This window comes from Panulirus ornatus, chromosome 57 (assembly GCF_036320965.1).
Source record: "Panulirus ornatus isolate Po-2019 chromosome 57, ASM3632096v1, whole genome shotgun sequence".
Lineage (NCBI taxonomy): Eukaryota > Metazoa > Arthropoda > Malacostraca > Decapoda > Palinuridae > Panulirus > Panulirus ornatus.
In genome coordinates this window covers 15,262,566-15,288,424 of record NC_092280.1, presented here as the reverse complement: position 1 = coordinate 15,288,424, position 25,859 = coordinate 15,262,566, and the positions used below count along the sequence as shown (strand labels likewise).

The 25,859-nt window shown below is 42.8% G+C and overlaps 1 protein-coding gene across 1 annotated transcript in view; it reads left to right on the top strand.

Moving 5' to 3' along the window:
- The window catches only part of LOC139766184 (putative sodium-dependent multivitamin transporter), a 136,806-nt gene that overhangs the window by 71,913 nt on the left and 39,034 nt on the right, over nt 1–25,859 (top strand). The window contains exons 7-9 of the mRNA XM_071694454.1: nt 9,276–9,422; nt 9,698–9,916; nt 10,106–10,431. Coding sequence (XP_071550555.1) covers nt 9,276–9,422; nt 9,698–9,916; nt 10,106–10,431 — 692 coding nt within the window. The remainder of the gene's footprint in view (nt 1–9,275; nt 9,423–9,697; nt 9,917–10,105; nt 10,432–25,859) is intronic.

Sequence of the window (25,859 nt, the reverse complement as noted above, 5' to 3'; positions counted from 1 at the left end):
GTTGGTCAGGATATTCAATGTATGTATGGTGTGTGGTGAAGTGCCTGAGGATTGATGGAATGCATGCATAGTGCCATTGTACAAAGGCAAAGGGGATAAAGGTGAGTGTTCAAGGTACAGAGGTATAAGTTTGTTGAGTATTCCTGGGAAATTATATGGGAGGGTAGTGATTGAGAGGGTGAAGGCATGTACAGATCATCAGATTGGGGAAGAGCAGTGTGGTTTCAGAAGTGGTACAGGAGGTGAGGATCAGGTGTTTGATTTGAAGAATTTATCTGAGAAATACTTAGAAAAACAAATGAATTTGTCATGTAGCATTTGTTGATCTGGAGAAGGCATATGATAGAGTTGATAGAGATGCTCTGTGGAAGGTAAGTTACTAGAAGCAATGAAAAGTTTTTATCGAGGATGTAAGGCATGTGTACGAGTAGGAAGAGAGGAAAGTGATAGGTTACCAGTGAATGTTGGTTTGCAGTAAGGGGTGCGTGATGTCTCCATGTTTGTTAAATTTGTTTATGGATGGGGTTGTTAGGGAGGTGAGTGCAAGAGTTTTGGAGAGAGGGGCAAGTATGCCATCTGTTGTGGATGAAAAGGCTTGGAAAGTGAGTCAGTTGTTGTTTGCTGATGATACAGTGCTGGTGGCTGATTTGGGTGAGAAACTGCAGAAATTGATGACTGAGTTTGGTAAAGTATGTGAAAGAAGAAATCTAAGAGTAAATGTGAATAAGAGCAAGGTTATTAGGTTCAGTAGGATTGAGGTACAAGTTAATTGGAAGGTAAGTTTGAATGGAGAAAAACTGGAGGTAGTAAAGTGTTTTAGATATCTGGGAGTGGATTTGGCAGCAGATGGAATCATAGAAGTGGAAGTGAGTCATAGGGTGGGGGAGGGGGGCGAAGGTTCTGGGAGCGTTGAAGAATGCATGGATGGCGAGAATTTTATCTCAGAGAGCAGAAATGGGTTTGAAGGAATAGTGGTTCAAACAATGTTATATGGTTGTGAGGCATGGGCTATAGCTAGGGTCATGCAGAGGAGGGTGGATGTGTTGGAAATGAGATGTTTGTAGACAATATGTGGTAGGAGGTGGTTTGATCGAGAAAGTAATGAAAGGGTAAGAGAGATGTGTGGAAATAATGAGTGTGGTTGAGAGCAGAGGAGGGTGTATTGAAATGGTTTGGTCACATGGAGAGAATGAGTGAGGAAAGATTGACAAAGAGGATATATGGGTCAGAGGTGGAGGGAACGAGGAGAAGTGGGTGACCAAATTGGAGGTGAAAGGATGGAGTGAAAAAAATTTTGAGTGATCAGGGCCTGAACATACAGGAGGGTGAAAGGTGTGCAAGGAATAGAGTGAATTGGAACGATGTGGTATACCGGGGTCGACATTCTGTCAATGGATTGAACCAGGGCATGTGAAGCATCTTGGGTAAACCATGGAAAGTTTTGTGGGGCCTGGATGTGGAAAGGGAGCTGTGGTTTTGGTGTATTACACATGATAGCTAGAGACTGAGTGTGAACGAATGTGGCCTTTGTTGTCTTTTCCTAGTGCTACCTCACGTGCACATGGGGGGAGGGGGGTGTCATTTCATGTGTGGCGGGGTGGCGGCGGGAATGGATGAAGGCAGCATGTATGAATATGTACATGTGTATATATATATGTATGTCTGTGTATGTATGTGTATGTATATGTGCATGTGTGGGTGTTTATTTATATACATGTGTATGTGGGTGGGTTGGGCAATTCTGTTGTCTGTTTCCTTGCACTGTCTCGCTAACGCGGGAGACAGCGACAAAGTATGATAAATAAATAGATAGATATATATAGGGGATATCCCTGGGGATAGGGGATTAAGAATACATCCCACGTATTCCCTGCGTGTCGTAGAAGGCGACTAAAAGGGGAGGGAGCGGGGGGCTGGAAATCCTCCCCTCTCTCTCTCTTTTTTTTTTTTTTTTTTTTTTTCCAAAAGAAGGAACAGAGGGGGCCAGGTGAGGATATTCCAAAAAAGGCCCAGTCCTCTGTTCTTAACGCTACCTCGCTATCGCGGGAAATAGCGAATAGTATGAAAAAAAAAAAAGATATATAGGGGATATGTATATGGGGATAGGGGAGAAAGAATACTTCCCACACATTCCGCACGTGTCGTAGAAGGCGATTAAAGGGGATGGGAGCAAGTGGGCTAGACACCCTCCCCTCCTTGGAATTTAAGTTTCTAAACGGGGAAACAGAAGGAATCACGCGGGGAGTGCTCGTCTTCCTCGAAGGCTCAGATTGGGGTGTCTAAATGTGTGTGGATGTAACCAAGATGAGAAAAAAAGGAGAGAGAGGTAGTATGTTTGAGGAAAGGAACCTGGATGTTTTGGCTCCAAGTGAAATGAAGCTCAAGGGTAAAGGGGAAGAGTGGTTTGGGAATGTCTTGGGAGTAAAGTCAGGGGTTAGTGAGAGGACAAGAGCAAGGGAAGCAGTAGCACTACTACTGAAACAGGAGTGGTGGGAGTATGTGGTAGAGTGTAAGAAAGTAAACTCTAGATTGATATGGGTAAAACTGGTGGGCATAGAGAGAGATGGGTGATTATTGGTGCATATGCACCTAGGCATGAGAAGAAAGATCATGAGAAGCAAGTGTTTGGGAGCAGCTGAGTGAGTGTGTTAGTAGTTTTAATGCACGCGTCCAGGTTATAGTGATGGGTGATTTTGAATGCAAAGGTGAGTATGTGGCAGTTGAGAGAATAATTGGTGTACAGTGTTGTAAATGGAAATGGTGAAGAGCTTGTAGATTTATGTGCTAAAAAAGGACTGCTAATTGGGAATACCCTGGTTTAAAAAGAGAGACATACATAAGTATATGTATGTAAGTAGGAGAGATGGCCAGAGAGCATTATTGGATTACATGTTAATTGATAGGCATGCAAAAGAGAGACTTTTGGATGTTAATTTACAGAGAGGTGCAACTGGAGGGATGTATGATCATTATCTTGTGGATGCGAAGGTGAAGATTTGTAGAGGTTTTCAGAAAAGAAGAGAGAATGTTTGGGTAAATAGAGTGGTGAGAGTAAGTGAGCTTGGGAAGGAGACGTGTGAGGAAGTACCAGGAGAGACTGAGAACAGAATGGAAAAAGGTGAGAACAAAGGACGTAAGGGGAGTGGGGGAGGAATGGGATGTATTAAGGGAAGCAGTGAAGGCTTGTGCAAAAGATGCTTGTGGCATGAGAAGAGTGGGAGGATGGGCAGACTAGAAAGGGTAGTGACTGGTGGGATTAAAAAGTAAGATTAGTAGTGAAAGAGATGAGAGAGGCATTTGGACGATTTTTGCAGGGAAATAATGCATATGACTGGGCGATATATAAAAGAAAGAGGCAGGAGGTCAAGAGAATGGTGCAAGAGGTGAAAAAGAGGGCAAATGAGAGTTGGGGTGAGAGAGTATCATTAAATTTAAGGGAGAATAAAAAGATGTTTTGGAAGGAGGTAAATAAAGTGCGTAAGACAAGGAAAAAAATGGGAACATCAGTGAAGGTGGCTAATGGGAGGTGATAACAAGTAGTGGTGATGTGAGAAGGAGATGGAGAGTGTATTCTGAAGGTTTGTTGAATGTGTTTGATGATAGAGTGGCAGATATAGGGTGTTTTGGTTGAGGTGGTGTGCAAAGTGAGAGGGTTAGGGAGAATGATTTGGTAAACAGAGAAGATGTAGTAAAAGCTTTGCGGAAGATGAAAGCTGGCAAGGCAGTGGGTTTGGATGGTATTGCAGTGGAGTTAATTAAAAAAAAGGGGGTGACTGTATTGTTGACTGGTTGGTAAGGTTATTTAATGTATGTATGACTCATGGTGAGGTGCCTGGGGACTGGCAGAGTGCTTGCATAGTGCCATTGTACAAAGGCAAAGGGGATAAGAGTGAGTGCAAAAATCACAGAGGTATAAGTTTGTTGAGTATTCCTGGGAAATTATATGGGAGGGTATTGATTTAGAGGGTGAGGGCATGTACAGAGCATCAGATTGGGGAAGAGCAGTGTGGTTTCATTAGTGGTAGAGGATGTGTGGATCAGGTGTTTGCTTTGAAAAATATGTGTGAGAAATACTTAGAAAAGCAAATATATTTGTATGTAGCATTTATGGATCTGGAGAAGGCATATGATAGAGTTGATAGAGATGGTCTGTGGAAGGTACTAAGAATATATGGTGCGGGAGGTAAGTTGTTAGAAACAGTGAAAAGTTTTTATCGAGGATGTAAGGCATTTGTACATGTAGGAAGAGAGGAAAGTGGTTGGTTCTCACTGAATGTTGATTTGCGGCAGGGGTGCGTGATGTCTCCATTGTTGTTTAATTTGTTTATGGATGGGGTTGTTAGGGAGATAAATGCAAGAGTTTTGGAAAGAGGGGCAAGTATGCAGTCTGTTGGGGATGAGAGAGCTTGGGAAGTGACTCAGTTGTTGTTTGCTGATGATACAGTGCTGGTGGCTGATTCGGGTGAGAAACTGCAGAAGCTGGTGACTGAATTTGGTAAAGTGTGTGAAAGAAGAAAGCTGAGAGTAAATGTGAATAAGAGCAAGGTTATTGGGTACAGTAGGGTTGAGGGACAAGTCAGTTGGGAGGTAAATTTGAATGGAGAAAAACTGGAGGAGGTGAAGTGTTATAGATATCTGGGAGTGGATCTGGCAGTGGATGGAACAATGGAAGCAGAAGTGAATCATAGGGTGTGGGAGGGGGTGAAAGTTCTCGAAGCATTGAAAAATGTGTGGAAGTCGAGAACGTTATCTTGGAAAACAAAAATGGGTATGTTTGAAGGAATAGTGGTTCCAACAATGTCATATGGTTGAGAGGCGTGGCCAATAGATAGAGTTGTGCGCAGGAGGGTGGATGTGCTGGAAATGAGATGTTTGATGACAATATGTGGTGTGAGGTGGTTTGATCGAGTAAGTAATGAAAGGGTAAGAGAGATGTGTGGTAATAAAAAGAGTGTGGTTGAGAGAGCAGAAGAGGGTGTTTTGAAGTGGTTTGGTCACATGGAGAGAATGAGTGAGGAAAGATTAACAAAGAGGATATATGTGTCAGAGGTGGAGGGAACAAGGAGAAGCGGGAGACCAAATTGGAGGTGGAAAGATGGAGTGAAAAAGATTTTGAATGATTGGGACCTGAACATGCTGGAGGGTGAAAGGCGTGCAAGGAATAGAGTGAATTGGAACGATGTGGTATACCGGGGTCAACATGCTGTCATTGGATTGAACTAGGGCATGTGAAGCATCTGGGGTAAACCATGGCTCCAGTTCACTCTATTCCTTGCCCGCCTTTCACCCTCCTGCATGTTCAGGGCCCGATCACTCAAAATCTTTTTCACTCCATGTTTCCACCTCCAATTTGGTCTCCCACTTCTCGTTCCCTCCACCTCCGACACATATATCCTCTTGGTCAATCTTTCCTCATTCATTCTCTCCATGCGCCCAAACCACTTCAAAACACCCTCTTCTGCTCTCTCAACCACGCTCTTTTTATTTCCACACATCTCTCTTACCCTTACATTACTTACTTGATCAAACCACCTCACACCACATATTGTCCTCAGACATCTCATTTCCAGCACATCCACCCTCCTGCGCACAACTCTATCCATAGCCCACGCCTCACAACCATACAACATTGTTGGAACCACTATTCCTTCAAACATACCCATTTTTGCTTTCCAAGATAATGTTCTCGACTTCCACACATTCTTCAAGGCTCCCAGGATTTTTGCCCCCTCCCCCACCTTATGATTTACTTCCACTTCCATGGTTCCATCCGCTGCCAGATCCACTCCCAGATATCTAAAACACTTTACTTCCTCCAGTTTTTCTCCATTCAAACTTACCTCCCAATTGACTTGACCCTCAACCCTACTGTACCTAATAACCTTGCTCTTATTCACATTTACTCTTAACTCTTTTCTTTCACACACTTTACCAATCTCAGTCACCAGCTTCTGCAGTTTCTCACATGAATCAGCCACCAGTGCTGTATCATCAGCGAACAGCAACTGACTCACTTCCCAAGCTCTCTCATCCCCAACAGACTGCATACTTGCCCCTCTTTCCAAAACTCTTGCATTCACCTCCCTAACAACCCCATCCATAAACAAATTAAACAACCATGGAGACATCACACACCCCTGCCGCAAACCTACATTCACTGAGAACCAATCACTTTCCTCTCTTCCTACACGTACACATGCCTTACATCCTCGATAAAAACTTTTCACTGCTTCTAATAACTTGCCTCCCACACCATATATTCTTAGTACCTTCCACAGACCATCTCTATCAACTCTATCATATGCCTTCTCCAGATCCATAAATGCTACATACAAATCCATTTGCTTTTCTAAGTATTTCTCACATACATTTTTGAAAGCAAACACCTGATCCACACATCCTCTACCACTTCTGAAACCACACTGCTCTTCCCCCATCTGATGCTCTGTACATGCCTTCTTCCTCTCAATCAATACCCTCCCATATAATTTACCAGGAATACTCAACAAACTTATACCTCTGTAATTTGAGCACTCACTCTTATCCTCTTCGCCTTTGTACAATGGCACTATGCAAGCATTCTGCCAATCCTCAGGCACCTCACCATGAGTCATTTATTTATTTATTTTGCTTTGTCGCTGTCTCCCGCGTTTGCGAGGTAGCGCAAGGAAACAGACGAAAGAAATGGCCCAACCCACACCCATACACATGCATATACATACACATCCACACACGCAAATATACATACCTATACATCTCAATGTACACATATATATACACACACAGACACATACATATATACCCATGCACACAATTCACACTGTCTGCCTTTATTCATTCCCATTGCCACCTCGCCACACATGGAATACCATCCCCTCCCCCCTCATGTGTGCGAGGTAGCGCTAGGAAAAGACAACAAAGGCCCCATTCGTTCACACTCAGTCTCTAGCTGTCATGCAAAAATGCCCGAAACCACAGCTTCCTTTCCACATCCAGGCCTCACACAACTTTCCATGGTTTACCCCAGACGCTTCACATGCCCTGTTTCAATCCACTGACAGCACGTCAACCCCAGTATACCACATCGATCCAATTCACTCTATTCCTTTCCCGCCTTTCACCCTCCTGCATGTTCAGGCCCCGATCACTCAAAATCTTTTTCACTCCATCTTTCCACCTCCAATTTGGTCTCCCACTTCTCCTCGTTCCCTCCACCTCCGACACATATATCCTCTTGGTCAATCTTTCCTCACTCATTCTCTCCATGTGCCCAAACCATTTCAAAACACCCTCTTCTGCTCTCTCAACCACGCTCTTTTTATTTCCACACATCTCTCTTACCCTTACATTACTTACTCGATCAAACCACCTCACACCACACATTGTCCTCAAACATCTCATTTCCAGCACATGCACCCTCCTGCACACAACTCTATCCATAGCCCACGCCTCGCAACCATACAACATTGTTGGAGCCACTATTCCTTCAAACATACCCATTTTTGCTTTCCGAGATAATGTTCTCGAATTCCACACATTCTTCAAGGCTCCCAGGATTTTTGCCCCCTCCCCCACCCTATGATTCACTTCCGCTTCCATGGTTCCATCCACTGCCAGATCCACTCCCAGATATCTAAAACACTTTACCTCCTCCAGTTTTTCTCCATTCAAACTTACCTCCCAATTGACTTGACCCTCAACCCTACTGTACCTAATAACCTTGCTCTTATTCACATTTACTCTTAACTTTCTTCTTTCACACACTTTACCAAACTCAGTCACCAGCTTCTGCAGTTTCTTACATGAATCAGCCACCAGCGCTGTATCATCAGCGAACAACAACTGACTCACTTCCCAAGCTCTCTCATCCACAACAGACTTCATACTTGCCCCTCTTTCCAAAACTCTTGCATTCACCTTCCTAACAACCCCATCCATAAACAAATTAAACAACCATGGGGACATCACACACCCCTGCCGCAAACCTACATTCACTGAGAACCAATCACTTTCCTCTCTTCCTACACGTACACACGCCTTACATCCTCGATAAAAACTTTTCACTGCTTCTAACAACTTGCCTCCCACACCATATATTCTTAATACCTTCCACAGAGCATCTCTATCAACTCTATCATATGCCTTCTCCAGATCCATAAATGCTACATACAACTCCATTTGCTTTTCTAAGTATTTCCCACATACATTCTTCAAAGCAAACACCTGATCCACACATCCTCTACCACTTCTGAAACCACACTGCTCTTCCCCAATCTGATGCTCTGTACATGCCTTCACCCTCTCAATCAATACCCTCCCATATAATTTACCAGGAATACTCAACAAACTTATACCTCTGTAATTTGAGCACTCACTCTTATCCCCTTCGCCTTTGTACAATGGCACTATGCACGCATTCTGCCAATCCTCAGGCACCTCACCATGAGTCATACATACATTAAATAACCTTACCAACCAGTCAACAATACAGTCACCCCCTTTTTTAATAGATTCCACTGCAATACCATCCAACCTGCTATTGCAGTGGAATCTATTAAAAAAGGGGGTGACTGTATTGTTGACTGGTTGGTAAGGTTATTTAATGTATGTATGACTCATGGTGAGGTGCCTGAGGATTGGCGGAATGCGTGCATAGTGCCATTGTACAAAGGCAAAGGGTATAAGAGTGAGTCATACATACATTAAATAACCTTACCAACCAGTCAACAATACAGTCACCCTTTTTTTTTTTAATAAATTCCACTGCATACCTGCAGTGTGTGAAATGGTGATCAAGTGAAGATCGGTCTGCATCAGGGGTGTGTGATGTCCCTGTGGTTGTTTAATTTAATTATGGATGGGGTGGTTAGGGAGTTAAATGCCAGTTTTAGAGAGATGAGCGAGTATGCAGTTTGTAAGGGATGAGAGGGCTTGGCAAGTGAGTCAATTGTTGTTTGCTGATGATACAGGACTGGTGGCTGATTGAAGTGAGAAATTGTAGAAGCTGGTGACAGATTGGAAAAGCATGTGAAATGAGAAAGTTGAGATATATGTATATATATAATATTTTTTTCCTACTTGATCACTGTTTACCACGTTAGCGAGGTAGTGCATCAGGAACAAGTGAAGAGTCACCATTTGACGTACATGGCCTGGGATCACTGTAATCTCTCTCATTGGCATGCATTTTAATATTGGATATGCACCTTGAAGTGCTGTATAGCACGACACTGAAATTGTTGATTTCATCTTTTTTATTTTCATTCTTGCTTCAGTTATTGCCACTGTATGTAATGGAGACAATGGGGATGATACCTGGGCTGTCTGGGCTATTTGTGTCTGGAATCTTCAGTGGTTCCTTGTCAACAGTGTCCTCTGCTGTAAATTCCTTGGCTGCTGTAACAGTCCAGGATTACATTTTGGTAGGTTCACAACTTGGAAGGTACATAGAATTCATGCAATAAAAGCTGGTTAAACAGTTACTTGAAGTAGAGTACATTCTTTGATCTCATTTCTTCTATCAGTCCAAACAATTTTTGTTTGTATAACATAAGCATAATAAAATAATAAGAACTTGGTGGTTCAAGATTGTTGTATAATTCTTCAAATGTTTCTCTGAATTTGGGTTTTCTTTCATTGTTTATGATCAGAATACTCATAAGAGTTATAGCAGATTTGATTATTTTGCATTTTACAGCCTTTTTTTCCAAACTGCTACAAAAGGGAAAAGCAAGCAATGAAAATCAGCAAAGTCTTAGCTTGCCTATATGGTGGTATCTGCATGGCTGTGGCCTTCTTAACACAGTTGCTTGGGTCAGGGGTTCTTCAGGCCTCCCTTACAGTCTTTGGAGCTGTTGGGGGTCCTCTCCTTGCACTCTTCACAATGGGAATGCTCTGCAAGTGTGCTAATCAGAAGGTTAAGTGGAGACCATAGTTTTGTTTTTCTAAAGGTTTTAGATAAATGCAATTTTTTAGCCTGATATTGAGGGACAGTATTAATTTTGACCAAAAAGTCTTCTCAAAAACTGGGAAATGGTTGTGATATATGCAATATATTGCAGTTTACATTTTAATGATGTTATTGACATAGTTCTTTTCCTTGCAGGGTGCTATGTGTGGACTCATTTCAGGACTCGTCCTAACATTGTGGATTGGCTTCGGGAGACCAAAGCCACCTCTACCCTTTAAACCAGTGTCTGTTGAGGGCTGTCCAGCATTGAATACCTCTTTGGTTTTACCTAATAACATTTCTACAGAAACTTTAAAAAGTATAAGGAACACAACTTTAATTGAGAGCCTAACTGAAGTATCAACTAATATTTCAGATCCCAGTCTCTGGGATACAACAATAGAGCCTCTAGATTTGGACAGGGAGAATTTAACAACATTGTCATCAGTTCATAATATAACTGGTGTTTCATCTGATGAAAGGTGAGCTTGTTTCTCACAGAAAGTAAGAGGAATAGGGGGTGCTTAGGGAAGCTGTGCTGAAGAGTGTGGCATACTGAAAGTGGGAGGTGGGCAGGTTAAAAACAGTACTACAATATAAATACTTAATTACACACACCTACACACCAGCCTTCCTTCTAAACAGAAATATATGTATGATATACCCTTGATTTAAAAGACCCCGATATAACGGATTTCAGATTTAACGGACAAATAATCATACAGTACATTAATTGATGATAATTTGAAGAATAAAAAGAAAAAATCTCAAATGCCGCACCATGCACATTTCATCTCACACTTTTTTTGGTAGTGTGGTACAGACTTGCTTTGTTTCAGTCTCAGTCTGCTTCAAGCTATCATGCAGTCAGGTTGTATACAGAGTGTTTCTGTTATTTCAGAATTGTGACTTTATTTATTAAATGATTTTGCAATCCTTATGATTTAAAATGGCATAAAGTGATTGTAAGAGAAGCAATGAAAGCAGTTGGTCTGTCCTCACTTTATTATAAAGAAGTATCCTTTCACAGGAGAGAGTGACATCACCTTAATCTCACTCTGACTCCTGTCTCCAACTGCCCGGCAAGTGTTCCCATGCTGCTGGGTGCTGGCCGCCCAATTATCGTACCACACACTGAAGCCTATACCCCCTCATGAGATTTTGATAACTAAATGTGACATTTCGTCACAGCAGAAACAAAACTAAAACCAAGAAAACGACAAAAAAAAGAGAATGAAATTAAAATTTGACAAAGCATGAGGCAAATATACACAAATCATTGCTCAGCAACAATACACTTCCTTTACATGCAAGCAAAACAAAAGTGACATAACAGATTAGTGTGTTCACTCTTCACAGGAGCCACCTGCAAACATAATCGTGTATGTGTGTGGGACAGTGGCTCACACAGTGAGGGCACCGCCACCTGAGGCTGGGTGTCGCCACAAATGGGGGCGAAGCCACTGCTGGTAGGTACTCCCCTTGACCCATGGGTGTCATGGGGATCAGCGAAACCCAGGCCATAGGTGACGCCAGCTTTGCAAAGACAGGCAGCCACTGCTGTCCAGCTTCACTATGTATTGTCTTTGCAGCTTCACCTCCTCTACCATGCCTGACCTGTCCCACACTTTTGAAGCAATGTCCTGAACACTGACAGGGCTGCCTAAAAGACAGCTGGAGCAGCATAGCGGCATCACCTGCTGGGCCGTCCTGCATATGAGCCTGGCTCTCTGCTATGGCCCACTCCCTGTTTCACTGAACAGTTCTCCATCACTGGTTTATCTGATAATGTTGCTGGGGCACTGGAACACCATCTTGCAGCTGTCTTCCTGCTGCCAGCTGAACAGGTGATTTACCCCCTCTCTCAGGGGAGTGTTGAGATATTGAGCATAGCCCGAGTTGCTTTGCTGATGTGCAAGATGCCTCCAACACCCGTTTGGCTGCCTTTACCGCTGCTTTGGTGCATCCATTGTACTGGGAGAAGTGGGCTGAGGAGATGCAGGCCATGATTCCCCACTTTTTTTGTAGAAAGCTTCCATATCCTCACTGTCTTGAGTGGTTCCCCTGGCTGAGGCAATTTCCTTTGGTGCACCCATCTCCTGAAGAAGGTGAGTAACCTTGCGATAACTTGGGATTTTCCCATATAGGTTTGCACCCTACTCACTGAGCCATGTAAGAGGTGCAATGAAAGCAGGTAGTCCATCCTCACTTTATTGTAAAGTAGTATCCTTTCTCAGGAGAGGGATGGCATCACCTCTCAGTCTGACTCCTGCCTCCAACTGCCCATCGAACGTTATCAGACTGCCAGGTGCCAGCTGTCCAATTATTGTGCCACACACTAAGCCCTACAGTGATAGAGGCATTAAAAGAAAGTGTATGAACTTCAATGTGGCACAGAAATGTGTTACATTCAATTTAGCAAACTTTCGGCAATAGCGGACACCCCTTCCCCTATTAGTCCATTAAATCATGGGTTTACTGTACTTCAATAGCAATAAGTAGACTAGCTTGTAAAAATTTCTTTTTTGATTTATGCTAAGCATGTAGCAGAATTTTCTTTGCAGGAATGGAAGCTTATATTCCCTCTTGTTTTATCACTCTCTTTCCAGTCAGTTGTTCATCCATTCATCTTTCTGAGGATATTTGGGCAAAGAACCTTGCACATAAGACCTGGAAAATCTCATCTTCCTCTTACTCACTTTCAGCTTTCATCTTTGACTGAAATCATTGCAAGTATATTATCCTTGAAGTGAAGCATATCTTCATCTAAAGGAAGTGTGGTAACCTATCCTCTTCAACAATAATAATTCTGGTCTTTAAACATAAGTTTCTTCAACACCATGTGTCATATGTCATGCTACCTTTCCTTCGCATTTTTGTTTTGACATTTTAAGGCAATACTTCTCTCTGACAAAGCATCTTCTTTTGTTTTACCCTCTTCTAACTCAGCAATGGTAGAGGCTAACTTAAAATAACCACCTGATGGTCCTCTTACTAATTCCATGTCCCTCCCTGTAATCTTATGCACAATCCAAACTGCAGTTATCTCTGTGGCCATAAGCAAAGCATATGGAGTATACAGGATACATCCTCCTTTTGCAGAGATATGCCTTAACTTGTGCCTTTTTTGACAAATCTAAAACTTTTCTCTTTTGGAGACAGGCACTGTTTCATTTTATCCCAAAGAAGGATGGTCTTCTAACCCACCTTGCATCCTGTTGCTTTGGCTTCTATTATTTGCATGGTCTTCGAATCTTTTCTCTTTCACATCTATTATTTCCAGTCTTTGAATCCCCCCTCAGTCTCCTCTATGATCATTCACCACAAATATTCTTCCTAATATACTAATATTCAGTTATTTCATACTTTGGAGAATTTTGCGTAGTAGCCCATGATATATGTATATTTATTATATCTGTTTATTATACTTTGTTGCTGTCTCGTACGTTAGTAAAGTAGCGCAAGGAAACAAACGAAAGAATGGCCCAACCCACCCACATACACATGTATATACCCACACACGCACATATACATACCTATACATTTCAAAGTATACATACATATACAGATATACACATGTACATATTCATTAATGCTGCCTTCATCCATTCCCGCCACCACCCTGCCACACATGAAATGGCACGCCCCTCCCCTCGCGTGCATGCAAGGTAGCGGTAGGAAAAGACAGCAAAGGCCACTTTCGTTCACACTCAGTCTCTAGCTGTCATGTGTAATGCACCAAAACCACAGCTCCCTTTCCACATACAGGCCCCACAAAACTCTCCATGGTTTACCCTAGACGCTTCACATGCCCGGGCTCAACCCAATTTGGTCTCCTACTTCTCCTTGTTTGATCCACCTCTGACACATATATCCTCTTTGTCAATCTTTCCTCACTCATTCTCTCCATGTGACCAAACCATTTCAATACACCTTTTTCTGCTCTCTCAACCACACTCTTTTTATTACCACACATCTCTCTTACCCTTTCATTACTTACTCGATCAAACTACCTCACACCACATATTGTCCTGAAACATCTCATCTCCAACACATCCACCCCCTTTCGCACAACCCTATCCATAGCCCATGCCTCTCAACCATACAACATTGTTGGAACCACTATTCCTTCAAACATACCCATTTTTGCTCTCCAAGATAATGTTCTCACCTTCCACACATTCTTCATCGCTCCCAGAACTTTCACCCTCTCCCCCACCCTGTGACTCACTTCCGCTTCCATGATTCCATCTGCTGCCAAATCCACTCCCAGATATCTAAAACACCACTTCCTCCAGTTTTTCTCTATTCAAACTTTATTTATTTATTTACTTATTTATTTTGCTTTGTCACTGTCTCCTGCATTTGCGAGGTAGCGCAAGGAAACAGATGAAAGAAATGGCCCAACCCACCCCCATACACATGTATATACATACACGTCCACACATGCAACTATACATACCTATACATCTCAATGTACACATATATATACACACACAAACACATACATATATACCCATGCACACAATTCACACTGTCTGCCTTTATTCATTCCCATCGCCACCTCGCCACACATGGAATACCATCCCCCTCCCCCCTCATGTGTGAGAGGTAGCACTAGGAAAAGACAACAAAGGCCCCATTCGTTCACACTCAGTCTCTAGCTGTCATGCAATAATGCCCGAAACCACAGCTCCCTTTCCACATCCAGGCCCCACACAACTTTCCATGGTTTACCCCAGACGCTTCACATGCCCTGATTCAATCCACTGACAGCACGTCCACCGCGGTATACCACATCGATCCAATTCACTCTATTCCTTGCCCGCCTTTCACCCTCCTGCATGTTCAGGCCCCGATCACTCAAAATCTTTTTCACTCCATCTTTCCACCTCCAATTTGGTCTCCCACTTCTCCTCGTTCCCTCCACCTCCGACACATATATCCTCTTGGTCAATCTTTCCTCACTCATTCTCTCCATGTGCCCAAACCATTTCAAAACACCCTCTTCTGCTCTCTCAACCACGCTCTTTTTATTTCCACACATCTCTCTTACCCTTACATTACTTACTCGATCAAACCACCTCACACCACACATTGTCCTCAAACATCTCATTTCCAGCACATCCACCCTCCTGCGCACAACTCTATCCATAGCCCACACCTCGCAACCATACAACATTGTTGGAACCACTATTCCTTCAAACATACCCATTTTTGCTTTCTGAGATAATGTTCTCGACTTCCACACATTCTTCAAGGCTCCCAGGATTTTCGCCCCCTCCCCCACCCTATGATTCACTTCTGCTTCCATGGTTCCATCCGCTGCCAGATCCACTCCCAGATATCTAAAACACTTTACTTCCTCCAGTTTTTCTCCATTCAAACTTACCTCCCAATTTACTTATCCCTCAACCCTACTGAAACTAATACTTTGCTCTTATTCACATTTACTCTCAGCTTTCTTCTTTCACACACTTTACCAAACTAAGTCACCAACCTCTACAGTTTCTCACCCAAATCAGCCACCAGCACTGTATCATCACTGAACAACAACTGGCTCACTTCCCAAGCCCTCTCATCCACAACCAACTGCATACTCGCCCCTCTCTATAAAACTCTTTCATTCACCTCCCTAACAATCCCATCCATAAACAAATTAAACATCCATAGAGACATCATGCACCCCTGCCGCAAACTGACATTCACTGAGAACCAATCACTTTCCTCTCCTACACGTACACATGACTTACATCCTCCATAAAAACTTTTCACTGCTTCTAGCAACTTACCTTCCACACCATATACTCTTAATACTTTCCACAGAGCATCTCTATCAACACTATCTTATGCTTTCTCCAGATCCATATATATATTCTTTCTTTCTTTCATACTATTCGCCATTTCCCACATTAGCAAGGTAGCGTTAAGAACAGAGGACTGGGCCTTTGAGGGAACACCCTCACCCGGCCCCCTTCTCTGTTCCTTCCTTTGGAAAATTAAAAAAAAAACGAGAGGGGAGGATTTCCAGCGCCCTGCTTCCTTCCCTTCTAGTCGCCTTCTACGACATGCAGGGAATACGTGGGAAGTATTCTTTCTCCCCTATCCCCAGGGATATATGTATATATATATATATATATATATATATATATATATATATATATATATATATATATATATATATATATATTTATTTCATTTATATTTATTTTGCTTTGTCGCTGTCTCCCGCGTTTGCGAGGTAGTGCAAGGAAACAGACGAAAGAAATGGCCCAACCCACCCCCATACACAATGTATATACATACACGTCCACACGCGCAAATATACATACCTATACATCTCAATGTACACATATATATACACACATAGACACATACATATATACCCATGCACACAATTCACACTGTCTGCCTTTATTCATTCCCATCGCCACCTCACCACACATGGAATACCATCCCCCTCCCCCCTCATGTGTGCGAGGTAGCACTAGGAAAAGACAACAAAGGCCCCATTCGTTCACACTCAATCTCTAGCTGTTATGCAATAATGCCCGAAACCACAGCTCCCTTTCCACATCCAGGCCCCACACAACTTTCCATGGTTTACCCCAGACGCTTCACATGCCCTGATTCAATCCACTGACAGCACGTCAACCCCGGTATACCACATCAATCCAATTCACTCTATTCCTTGCCCTCCTTTCACCCTCCTGCATGTTCAGGCCCCGATCACACAAAATCTTTTTCACTCCATCTTTCCACCTCCAATTTGGTCTCCCACCTCTCCTCGTTCCCTCCACCTCCGACACATATATCCTCTTGGTCAATCTTTCCTCACTCATTCTCTCCATGTGCCCAAACCATTTCAAAACACCCTCTTCTGCTCCCTCAACCACGCTCTTTTTATTTCCACACATCTCTCTTACCCTTACATTACTTACTCGATCAAACCACCTCACACCACACATTGTCCACAAACATCTCATTTCCAGCACATCCACCCTCCTGCGCACAACTCTATCCATAGCCCACGCTTCGCAACCGTACAACATTGTTGGAACCACTATTCCTTCAAACATACCCATTTTTGCTTTCTGAGATAATGTTCTCGACTTCCACACATTCTTCAAGGCTCCCAGGATTTTCGTCCCCTCCCCCACCCTATGATTCACTTCCACTTCCATGGTTCCATCCGCTGCCAGATCCACTCCCAGATATCTAAAACACTTTACTTCCTCCAGTTTTTCTCCATTCAAACTTACCTCCCAACTAACTTGACCCTCAACCCTACTGTACCTAATAACCTTGCTCTTATTTCCATTTACTCTTAACTTTCTTGAGGTGAAGAGAGTGGTGAGAGTAAGTGAGCTTGGGAAGGAGACTTGTGTGAGGAAGTACCAGGAGAGACTGAGTACAGAATGGAAAAAGGTGAGAACAAAGGAGGTAAGGGGAGTGGGGGAGGAATGGGATGTATTTGGGGAATCAGTGATGGCTTGCGCAAAAGATGCTTGTGGCATGAGAAGTGTGGGAGGTGGGTTGATTAGAAAAGGTAGTGAGTGGTGGGATGAAGAAGTAAGATTATTAGTGAAAGAGAAGAGAGAGGCATTTGAACGATTTTTCCAGTGAAAAAATGCAAATGAGTGGGAGAGGTATAAAAGGAAGAGGCAGGAGGTCAAGAGAAAGGTGCAAGAGGTGAAAAAGAGGGCAAATGAGAGCTGGGGTGAGAGAGTATCATTAAATTTCAGGGAGAATAAAAAGATGTTTTGGAAGGAGGTAAATAAAGTGCGTAAGACAAGGGAGCAAATGGGAACTTCAGTGAAGGGGGCTAATGGGGAGGTGATAACAAGTAGTGGTGATGTGAGAAGGAGATGGAGTGAGTATTTTGAAGGTTTGTTGAATGTGTTTGATGATAGAGTGGCAGATATAGGGTGTTTTGGTCGAGGTGGTGTGCAAAGTGAGAGGGTTAGGGAAAATGATTTGGTAAATAGAGAAGAGGTAGTAAAAGCTTTACGGAATATGAAAGCCAGCAAAGCAGCAGGTTTGGATGGTATTGCAGGGTAATTTATTAAAAAAGGGGGTGACTATATTGTTAACTGGTTGGTAAGGTTATTTAATGTATGTATGACTCATGGTGAGGTGCCTGAGGATTGGCGGAATGCTTGCATAGTGCCATTGTACAAAGGCAAAGGGGATAAGAGTGAGTGCTCAAATTACAGAGGTATAAGTTTGTTGAGTATTCCTGGTAAACTATATGGGAGGGTATTGACTGAGAGGGTGAAGGCATGTACAGAGCATCAGATTGGGGAAGAGCAGTGTGGTTTCAGAAGTGATAGAGGATGTGTGGATCAGGTGTTTGCTTTGAAGAATGTATGTGAGAAATACTTAGAAAAGCAAATGGATTTGTATGTAGCATTTATGGATCTGGAGAAGGCATATGATAGAGTTGATAGAGATGCTCTGTGGAAGGTTTTAAGAATATATGGTGTGGGAGGCAAGTTGTTAGAAGCAGTGAAAAGTTTTTATCAAGGATGTAAGGCATGTGTACGTGTAGGAAGAGAGGAAAGTGATTGGTTCTCAGTGAATGTAGGTTTGCGGCAGGGGTGTGTGATGTCTCCATGGTTGTTTAATTTGTTGGGGTTGTTAGGGAGGTGAATGCAAGAGTTTTGGAAAGAGGGGCAAGTATGCAGTCTGTTGGGAAGTGAGTCAGTTGTTGTTCACTGATGATACAGCGCTGGTGGCTGATTCATGTAAGAAACTTTAGAAGCTGGTGACTGAGTTTGGTAAAGTGTGTGAAAGAAGAAAGTTAAGAGTAAATGTGAATAAGAGCAAGGTTATTAGGTACAGTAGGGTTGAGGGTCAGGTCAATTGGGAGGTAAGTTTGAATGGAGAAAAACTGGAGGAAGTAAAGTGTTTTAGATATCTGGGAGTGGATCTGGCAGCGGATGGAACCATGGAAGCAGAAGTGAATCATAGGGTGGGGGAGGGGGCGAAAATTCTGGGAGCCTTGAAGAATGTGTGGAAGTCGAGAACATTATCTCGGAAAGCAAAAATGGCTATGTTTGAAGGAATAGTGGTTCCAACAATGTTGTATGGTTGCGAGGCGTGGGCTATGGATAGGGTTGTGCGCAGGAGGGTGGATGTGCTGGAAATGAGATGTTTGAGGACAATATGTGGTGTGAGGTGGTTTGATCGAGTAAGTAATGTAAGGGTGAGAGAGATATGTGGAAATAAAAAGAGTGTGGTTGAGAGAGCAGACGAGGGTGTTTTGAAATGGTTTGGTCACATGGAGAGAATGAGTGGGGAAAGATTGACCAAGAGGATATATGTGTCAGAGGTGGAGGGAACGAGGAGAAGTGGGAGACCAAATTGGAGGTGGAAAGATGGAGTGAAAAAGATTTTGAGTGATCGGGGCCTGAACATGCAGGAGGGTGAAAGGCGTGCAAGGAATAGAGTGAATTGGAACGATGTGGTATACCGGGGTTGACGTGCTGTCAATGGATTGAACCAGGGCATGTGAAGCGTCTGGGGTAAACCATGGAAAGTGTGTGGGGCCTGGATGTGGAAAGGGAACTGTGGTTTCAGTGCATTATTACATGACAGCTAGAGACTGAGTGTGAACGAATGGGGCCTTTGGTGTGTTTCCTAGCGCTACTTCGCACACATGAGGGGGGGATGGGGTTGTTATTCCATGTGTGGCAAGGTGGCGATGGGAACAAATAAAGGCAGACAGTATGAATTATGTACATGTGTATATATGTATATGCCTGTGTGTGTATATATATGTGTACATTGAAATGTATAGGTATATATATTTGCGTGTGTGGACGTGTATGTATATACATGTGTATGTGAGCGGGTTGGGCCATTCTTTCGTCTGTTTCCTTGCGCTACCTCACAAACGTGGGAGACAGCGACAAAGCAAATAAATAAATAAATATATATATATATATATATATATATATATATATATATATATATATATATATATATATATATATATATTATCCCTGGGGATAGGGGATTAAGAATACTTCCCACGTATTCCCTGCGTGTCGTAGAAGGCGACTAAAAGGGGAGGGAGTGGGAGGCTGGAAATCCTCCCCTCTCGTTTTTTTTCTTTTTTTTTTCCCCCAAAAGAAGGAACAGAGGGGGGCCAGGTGAGGATATTCCACAAAGGCCCAGTCCTCTGTTCTTAGCGCTACCTCGCTAACGCGGGAAATAGCGAATAGTTTAAAAGAAAAGAAAAGAAAAGAATATATATATATATATATATATATATATATATATATATATATATATATATATATATATATATATATATATATATATATCCCTGGGGACAGGGGATTAAGAATACTTCCCATGTGTTCCCTGCGTGTCGTAGAAGGCGGCTAAAAGGGGAGGGAGCGGGAGACTGGAAATCCTCCCCTCTCGTTTTTTTTTAATTTTCCAAAAGAAGGAACAGAGGGGGGCCAGGTGAGGATATTCAATAAAGGCCCAGTCCTCTGTTCTTAACGCTACCTCGCTAATGCGTGAAATGGCGAATAGTTTAAAAGAAAATATATATATATATATATATATATATATATATATATATATATATATATATATATATATATTATCCCTGGGGATAGGGGATTAAGAATACTTCCCACGTATTCCCTGCATGTCATAGAAGGCAACTAAAAGGGGAGGGAGCGGGGGGCTGGAAATCCTCCCCTCTCGTTTTTTTTAAATTTTCCAAAAGAAGGAACAGAGGGGGCCAGGTGAGGATATTCAAAAAAAGGCCCAGTCCTCTGTTCTTAACGCTACCTCACTGACGCGGGAAATGGCGAATACTTTAAAAGAAAAGAAAAGATATATATATTTATTTTTTTTTGTACTATTCGCCATCTCCCGCGTCAGCAAGCGTTAAGAACAGAGGACTGAGCCCCCGAGGGAACATCCTCACTTGGCCCCTCTCCTCCGCTCCTTCATTAGGAAAACTAAAAACGAGAGGGGAGGATTTCCAGCCCCCCGCTCCCTTCCCTTTTAGTCGCCTTCTACGACACGCAGGGAATATATATATATGTTGGAGTGAAGAGGGTGGTGAGAGTAAGTGAGCTTAGGAAGGAGACTAGTGTGAGGAAGTACCAGGAGAGACTGAGTACAGAATGGAAAAAGGTGATAACAATGGAAGTAAGGGGAGTGGGGGAGGAATGGGAGGTATTTAGGGAATCAGTGATGGAGTGCTCAAAAGATGCTTGTGGCATGAGAAGCGTGGGAGGTGGGTTGATTAGAAAAGGTAGTGAGTGGTGGAATGAAGAAGTAAGATTATTAGTGAAAGAGAAGAGAAAAGCATTTGGAGGATTTTTGCAGGGAAAAAATGCAATCGAGTGGGAGATGTATTAAAGAAAGAGACAGGAGGTCAAGAGAAAGGTGCAAGAGGTGAAAAAGAGGACAAATGAGAGTTGGGGTGAGAGAGTATCATTGAATTTTAGGGAGAATAAAAAGATGTTCTGGAAGGAGGTAAATAAAGTGCGTAAGACAAGGAAGCAAATGGGAACTTCAGTGAAGGGCGCTAATGGGGAGGTGATAACAAGTAATGGTGATGTGAGAAGGAGATGGAGTGAGTATTTTGAAGGTTTGTTGAATGTGTTTGATGATAGAGTGGCAGATATAGGGTGTTTTGGTCGAGGTGGTGTGCAAAGTGAGAGGGTTACGGAAAATGATTTGGTAAACAGAGAAGAGGTAGTAAAAGCTTTGCGGAAGATGAAAGCCGGCAAGGCAGCAGGTTTGGATGGTATTGCAGTGGAATCTATTAAAAAAGGGGGTGACTGTATTGTTGACTGGTTGGTAAGGTTATTTAATGTATGTATGACTCATAGTGAGGTGCCTGAGGATTGGCGGAATGAGTGCATAGTGCCATTGTATAAAGGCAAAGGGGATAAGAGTGAGTGCTCAAATTACAGAGGTATAAGTTTGTTGAGTATTCCTGGTAAATTATATGGGAGGGTATTGATTAAGAGGGTGAAGGCATGTACAGAGCATCAGATTGGGGAAGAGCAGTGTGGTTTCAGAAGTGGTAGAGGATGTGTGGATCAGGTATTTGCTTTGAAGAATGTATGTGAGAAATACTTAGAAAAGCAAATGGATTTGTATGTAGCATTTATGGATCTGGAAAGGCATATGATAGTTGATAGAGATGCTCTGTGGAAGGTATTAAGAATATATGGTGTGGGAGGCAAGTTGTTAGAAGCAGTGAAAAGTTTTTATCAAGGATGTAAGGCATGTGTACGTGTAGGAAGAGAGGAAAGTGATTGGTTCTCAGTGAATGTAGGTTTGCGGCAGGGGTGTATGATGTCTCCATGGTTGTTTAATTTGTTTATGGATGGGGTTGTTAGGGAGTTTTGGAAAGAGGGGCAAGTATGAAGTCTGTTGTGGATGAGAGAGCTTGGGAAGTGAGTCAGTTGTTGTTCGCTGATGATACAGCAGAAGCTGGTGACTGAGTTTGGTAAAGTGTGAGAAAGAAGAAAGTTAAGAGTAAATGTGAATAAGAGCAAGGTTATTAGGTACAGTAGGGTTGAGGGTCAAGGCAATTGGGAGGTAAGTTTGATTGGAGAAAAACTGGAGGAAGTAAAGTGTTTTAGATATCTGGGAGTGGACCTGGCAGCGGATGGAACCATGGAAGCGGAAGTGAATCATAGGGTGGGGGAGGGGGCGAAAATCCTGGGAGCCTTGAAGAATGTGTGGAAGTCAAGAACATTATCTCGGAAAGCAAAAATGGGTATGTTTGAAGGAATAGTGGTTCCAACAATGTTGTATGGTTGCGAGGCGTGGGCTATGGATAGAGTTGTGCGCAGGAGGGTGGATGTGCTGGAAATGAGATGTTTGAGGACAATGTGTGGTGTGAGGTGGTTTGATCGAGTAAGTAATGTAAGGGTAAGAGAGATGTGTGGAAATAAAAAGAGCGTGGTTGAGAGAGCAGAAGAGGGTGTTTTGAAATGGTTTGGGCATATGGAGAGAATGAGTGAGGAAAGATTGACTAAGAGGATGTATGTGTCGGAGGTGGAGGGAACGAGGAGAAGTGGGAGACCAAATTGGAGGTGGAAAGATAGAGTGAAAAAGATTTTGAGTGATCGGGGCCTGAACATGCAGCAGGGTGAGAGGAGGGCAAAGAATAGAGTGAATTGGAGCGATGTGGTATACCAGGGTTGACGTGCTGTCAGTGGATTGAATCAAGGCATGTGTATGGGGGTGGGTTGGGCCATTTCTTTCGTCTGTTTCCTTGCGCTACCTCGCAAGCGCGGGAGACAGCGACAAAAAAAAATATATATATATATATATATATATATATATATATATATATATATATATATATATATATATATATAAGATTGGGGAAGAGCAGTGTGGTTTCAGAAGTGGTAGAGGATGTGTGGATCAGGTGTTTGCTTTGAAGAATGTATGTGAGAAATACTTAGAAAAGCAAATGGATTTGTATGTAGCATTTATGGATCTGGAGAAGGCATATGATAGAGTTGATAGAGATGCTCTGTGGAAGGTATTAAGAATATATGGTGTGGGAGGAAAGTTGTTAGAAGCAGTGAAAAGTTTTTATCGAGGATGTAAGGCATGTGTACGTGTAGGAAGAGAGGAAAATGATTGGTTCTCAGTGAATGTAGGTTTGCGGCAGGGGTGTGTGATGTCTCCATGGTTGTTTAATTTGTTTATGGATGGGGTTGTTAGGGAGGTAAATGCAAGAGTTTTGGAAAGAGGGGCAAGTATGAAGTCTGTTGGGGATGAGAGAGCTTGGGAAGTGAGTCAGTTGCTGTTCGCTGATGATACAGCGCTGGTGGCTGATTCATGTGAGAAACTGCAGAAGCTGGTGACTGAGTTTGGTAAAGTGTGTGAAAGAAAAGAGTTAAGAGTAAATGTGAATAAGAGCAATGTTATTAGGTACAGTAGGGTTGAGGGTCAAGTCAATTGGGAGGTGAGTTTGAATGGAGAAAAACTGGAGGAAGTGAAGTGTTTTAGATATCTGGGAGTGGATCTGGCAGCGGATGGAACCATGGAAGCGGAAGTGGATCATAGGGTGGGGGAGGGGGCGAAAATTCTGGGGGCCTTGGAGAATGTGTGGAAGTCGAGAACATTATCTCGGAAAGCAAAAATGGGTATGTTTGAAGAAATAGTGGTTCCAACAATGCTGTATGGTTGCGAGGCGTGGGCTATGGATAGAGTTGTGCGCAGGAGGATGGATGTGCTGGAAATGAGATGTTTGAGGACAATGTGTGGTGTGAGGTGGTTTGATCGAGTGAGTAACGTAAGGGTAAGAGAGATGTGTGGAAATAAAAAGAGCGTGGTTGAGAGAGCAGAAGAGGGTGTTTTGAAGTGGTTTGGGCACATGGAGAGGATGAGTGAGGAAAGATTGACCAAGAGGATATATGTGTCGGAGGTGGAGGGAGCAAGGAGAAGAGGGAGACCAAATTGGAGGTGGAAAGATGGAGTGAAAAAGATTTTGTGTGATCGGGGCCTGAACATGCAGGAGGGTGAAAGGAGGGCAAGGAATAGAGTGAATTGGATTGATGTGGTATACCGGGGTTGACGTGCTGTCAATGGATTGAATCAAGGCATGTGAAGCGTCTGGGGTAAACCATGGAAAGCTGTGTAGGTATGTATATTTGCGTGTGTGGACGTATGTATATACATGTGTATGGGGGGGGGTTGGGCCATTTCTTTTGTCTGTTTCCTTGCGCTACCTCGCAAACGCGGGAGACAGCAACAAAGTATAAAAAAAAAAAAGAATATATATATATATATATATATATATATATATATATATATATGAGAAGAAAGATCATGAGAGGCAAGTGTTTTGGGAGCAGCTGAATGAGTGCGTTAGTGGTTTTGATGCACTAGACCGGGTTATAGTGATGGGTGATTTGAATGCAAAGGTGAGTAATGTGGCAGTTGAGGGAATAATTGGTATACATGGAGTTTTCAGTGTTGTAAATGGAAATGGTGAAGAGCTTGTAGATTTACGTGCTGAGAAAGGACTGGTGATTGGGAATACCTGGTTTAAAAAGCGAGATATACATAAGTATACGTATGTAAGTAGGAGAGATGGCCAGGGAGCGTTATTGGATTACGTGTTAATTGACAGGCACGCGAAAGAGAGACTTTTGGATGTTAATGTGCTGAGAGGTGCAATTGGAGGGATGTCTGATCATTATCTTGTGGAGGCTAAAGTGAAGATTGGTATGGGTTTTCAGAAAAGAAGAGTGAATGTTGGGGTGGTGAGAGTAAGTGAGCTTGAGAAGGAGACTTGTGTGAGGAAGTACCAGGAGAGACTGAGTACAGAATGGAAAAAGGTGAGAACAATGGAAGGGAAGTGGGGGAGGAATGGGATGTATTTAGGGAATCAGTGATGGAGTGCGCAAAAGATGCTTGTGGCATGAGAAGCGTGGGAGGTGGGTTGAGTAGAAAGGGTAGTGAGTGGTGGGATGAAGAAGTAAGATTATTAGTGAAAGAGAAGAGAGAGGCATTTGGACGATTTTTGCAGGGAAAAAATGAAATTAAGTGGGAGATGCATAAAAGAAAGACAGGAGGTCAAGAGAAAGGTGCAAGAGGTGAAAAAGAGGGCAAATGAGAGTTGGGGTGAGAGAGTATCATTAAATTTTAGGGAGAATAAAAAGATGTTCTGGAAGGAGGTAAATAAAGTGCGTAAGACAAGGGAGCAAATGGGAACTTCATTGAAGTGCGCTAATGGGGAGATGATAACAAGTAGTGGTGATGTGAGGAGATGGAGTGAGTATTTTGAAGGTTTGTTGAATATGTTTGATGATAGAGTGGCAGATATAGGGTGTTTTGGTCGAGGTGGTGTGCAAAGTGAGAGGGTTAGGGAAAATGATTTGGTAAACAGAGAAGAGGT